The 3,840-nt window shown below is 44.2% G+C and overlaps 1 protein-coding gene across 1 annotated transcript in view; it reads right to left on the reverse strand.

Moving 5' to 3' along the window:
* LOC119297291 (putative receptor-like protein kinase At2g30940) overlaps positions 1–1,097 on the reverse strand; it is a 12,168-nt gene extending 11,071 nt beyond the window's left edge. Inside the window, exons 1-2 of the mRNA XM_037575140.1 lie at positions 939–1,097; positions 349–852 (exon numbers count right to left, since the gene is read on the reverse strand). Coding sequence (XP_037431037.1) covers positions 349–852; positions 939–1,097 — 663 coding nt within the window. The remainder of the gene's footprint in view (positions 1–348; positions 853–938) is intronic.
* Between the last annotated feature and the right edge of the window lie 2,743 nt (positions 1,098–3,840).

Raw genomic sequence — 3,840 nt, forward strand, 5'->3', positions numbered from 1 at the left:
GGGCTCGAGGGCGGGGAAGGCGGAGGGGGCGTCCGGGCGGCCACGGCGCCCGCGCCGCCGGGAGCGTCGCCAATCGCCAGAGCGCCAGTCGCAAACGCACTCATCACTCTCCCCTGATTTTCCTCATGGAGCTTTAACATTGACCCTGGCTTTGATTACTTGGTCCGGCTGCATTTCTGCGAGCTGCAGTATGACAAGGCCGAGCAACGCAAGTTCAAGATTTACATAAACAACAAGACCGCTGCAGAGGGCTATGATGTGCTTCCGTGACTAGTATTACGTGAAGACCCTTGGCTACAATCGAAAAGCCATGATGATGTTTACCAGTGAAGTACAAACTGACTATACCTGAGATGAGCACGTCGACAGCGTGCCATTGCTTATTCTTTCGAGACGACAAGTTATGTCAGCATGGAAGATCATAGGGTAGAAGCGGAGGTGCTTGGCAATCTTCTTCTTCACACGTCGGAACTGGTCAGTGTGTTTCCATCCCATGAATATGCGATATGTGGTGCTGCAGTCCTGGCAGGAGCTGACGAGGCTGTACGCCTCCCGGAGCGTCCCCTCCAGTCCATTGAGTGCGTTTACAATCTCTTCTCGCTGCATCATCTCTGGGTTTTGCAGCATCCGTAGCAGGCCATTTATCAACTGCACATCCTGCACAAGCTCCTGGCAGGTCTCCTTGTTGCGCTGAACTGTCTGTGCTGCCTGTACAATCGTCGAGATGAGCCCCAACGCATCCACTCCCACCAGCTGCGCGATGGTCGCTGCCTGCTCCATGCCGTTCCACTGCGCCATATCTGCACCACCTCTCTCCTTCTCTGAGTGAAAACGGTAGGAAAGGAAACCACTCTATTATGCACGTAAAAACTTTGATCAAAACTGTCGAACTGTTCGAAACACAGTTCAAAGGAAGGGGATAGGAAGTGGGAGCATACCTTGGGATTGAACCAGAGCAGATTGCCAGTCGGCTGTTCAACTGCGAGCAGCACACGACAAACTGTCTGCCTCGATCTTGTCCTGAAGTAGCGGTAGAGGTGGGGAGCGCAGATAGCCACGCAGTACAGCACAGTGTTCTGTGGGACATGGGTGGCCATGGTGTTGTCGATTCTGCTTGACCTTTGACTGCAATGAACGCGCGTACTGCTAGACTAGTTGGATGAGAGGGAAAACGCGCAAGCGGCAGAGGTAGTCTCCGTCTCCGCGAAACTTCGTGGAAGGTGAGTGACGACAATGCTTAGACAGAGGCGAGACGACGAGTGCTTGACCTTGACCGACCTTGACGAGACGAGGAGTGCTCGCCGTAGTTGCGTGGTGCTTGCACCCTCAGGGGCTCGCCGTCTCAAGGAAATGGAGAGCACGCGGTTGGATAGAGACCAGGGATGTGTAATGTCTGCGCCTGTCGCTCATGGCGCTCCAAGCACAATGGCCGGGTGAGGTGTCAAGCGGCACAGCATTTCCGCGAGCACCTGGAGCGCAGCGGAGGAGCAAGAGAGGGAGGGGCGCGAGCACAACTCGCTCCGCCTCCGCTCCGCGGGAGCTCTGGCTGCCCGGCGCGCGGATCTTCCACCGGGGGCGCACCAGCCGCCTCCCCTCCGGCCTCCACGCATCATTCAGCGCGCGTGATCGGTGGCGCTCAGGGCTCGCCTGCAGTTGTTTCCTTGTGGGCCAGCCCACTAAGCTGCCGTTTCTCATTTTCTCGTTCGATTGTTCTTGGTTCTTTTTGCTGTTCCTATTTACATTTTTTATTTTCACTTTTTTTTAAAGTTCCCTCACTCCACAAGCTTCTGTAGTTTTTGAAAAATTTCAACGGACATTAAAAATGGCCGTCTAATGTAAAAGATTGTCCGTGTGGTTTTAGCAAAATGTTCATAAAATTCAAAAACTTGTTTGTCAATTTCCACAAAAGGATCACATGTTTAAAACATATATGTCCATGCCATTTAAAAAAATCTTCATGAAAATATAAAAAAATGTTCACATAATTTCTAAACAATATTCTACCATTAAAAACAACTTTTAAAAGCAATTAAAAAATGTTCATAGGTTTAAAAATATGTTCATGACATTTCCAAAAAAAAGTTTAAGGAATGCAACAATTTGTTCGTGCAATTTTTTTAATAAATAAATAAGAAATTTTTTCATGTTTGCGATATTTTTGGAAAAGTATACGTGTGCTTAAAATTGTTCACCGTGTATTTAAAAAATGGTTAATATGCACGTTACAAATGTTCAACATATCTTCAAAAATTGTTCAACATGTATTTAAAAATGTTAAAATTGTATATGAAATGTTTTAAAAATTCACCACGTATTTGAAAATGAAAGTAAAAATAGAAAAAAAGGAAAAGGAAAAAATAAATAAGAAAGAAAAAATGAAATGGGAAAAGGGAAAAACAAAAGAAATAGAGTAACAAAGCTAGAAAAGAACCATAGAAAAAATATTAAAACCTGGTTGAAAATCAGAACAAATACACTTAAACCTGCCGGAACTATTGGAAAAATGTGTAAAACCTAGAGTAATACCCTAAACAACTTTGCATGTTTTTTTTGGCATCATCAGGACATCACGCATCATATTGCATTGCATTAACTTGACATGAACATATTAGTCATAACAATATTTTTATTATTGCAAACTCTAATTAATATTGCTATTATTATTCTTTTTCGTCCTAAACCCCTGGCCTTTCTCCTAAACTTTCACATGATGTTCTTTTCTCATATTAGAGCTTGTAAGGCCCCATATGCAGTATTATTCCAAATATAGACCCTAGCGCTCCATTTCTAGAATAGAAGCGCATATAGAGCCGTCGTAGCATATGACTACATATCATACACACAATGTCATATGTCATGGTCTTTACAAATCAAATATAAGAACAATTCCACTACCAAATAGATGGTATATATATGAATAGGGCATACAAGTGTGAAGATCAAAATTTATTACACTCGAAGACCACATGATCCAACATCCATCATCACAGCGAAAGTTTCGGCATCTGGATGGATCTACTTTGCCCCTCAGACGACGACTTCCCAAGTTGTTTTCTCATGCTCTGGATGATAAGATTTCAGTGTCTGATTTAGTGGATAGCCAAAACAGGGCATCTTTCTTCCAGTTACCAATATCTCAGCAAGCTGCGGCAGAATTGGACTCTCTCATTTCCTGGGTTGCTAATTTGCAAAGAGACTCTTCTCCAATGATGTTTGGTCTTGGGATGGATCTTCTGGAGCTTACACGTCCATGAGCTATTATACCATCATGCATCCCCATCTACCCATGTTTGAGCCTTGCAAATGGTTATGGAGTAGTAGATGCACACTTAAGATCAAGGTTTTTGCTTGGTCGTTGCTCTTTGACATACTTAACACTAAGGACTTGCTTGTGCGTAGGCATTGGCGTGATGCTGGGGATGATAATCTTTGTGTGTTGTGTCACCAACACATTTATGAGGATCGCCTGCATTTGTTCTTTTCTTGTAACTACAGTGCAAGAATTTGAAACTATCTTCAGATTGACTGGTCTGGAGGCTTTGATGTTCAACAATGCATCTCTTTGGCTAGGAAGAGATTTGCCAAAAGCTTCTTCTTTGAGGTGGTCTTCACAGCTACTTGGAATATTTGGATCATCAGGAATGGCATAACTTTCAGGGGAGAGAGAGCTTCTTTTAGTGCTTGGCGTTGTAAATTTGTACATGATTTGACTTTGCTATCTCATAGGGTCAAGGCTCATATTCGGCCGCACCTTTTAAAATGGTTGGAGGGGCTCCCTTCAGCTTTGTAATGGATAGGTAGGTTTAGGTGAGTTTAGCCTTTCTACTTTTCTTTTGTAGC

Source organism: Triticum dicoccoides, chromosome 5A (assembly GCF_002162155.2).
Source record: "Triticum dicoccoides isolate Atlit2015 ecotype Zavitan chromosome 5A, WEW_v2.0, whole genome shotgun sequence".
Lineage (NCBI taxonomy): Eukaryota > Viridiplantae > Streptophyta > Magnoliopsida > Poales > Poaceae > Triticum > Triticum dicoccoides.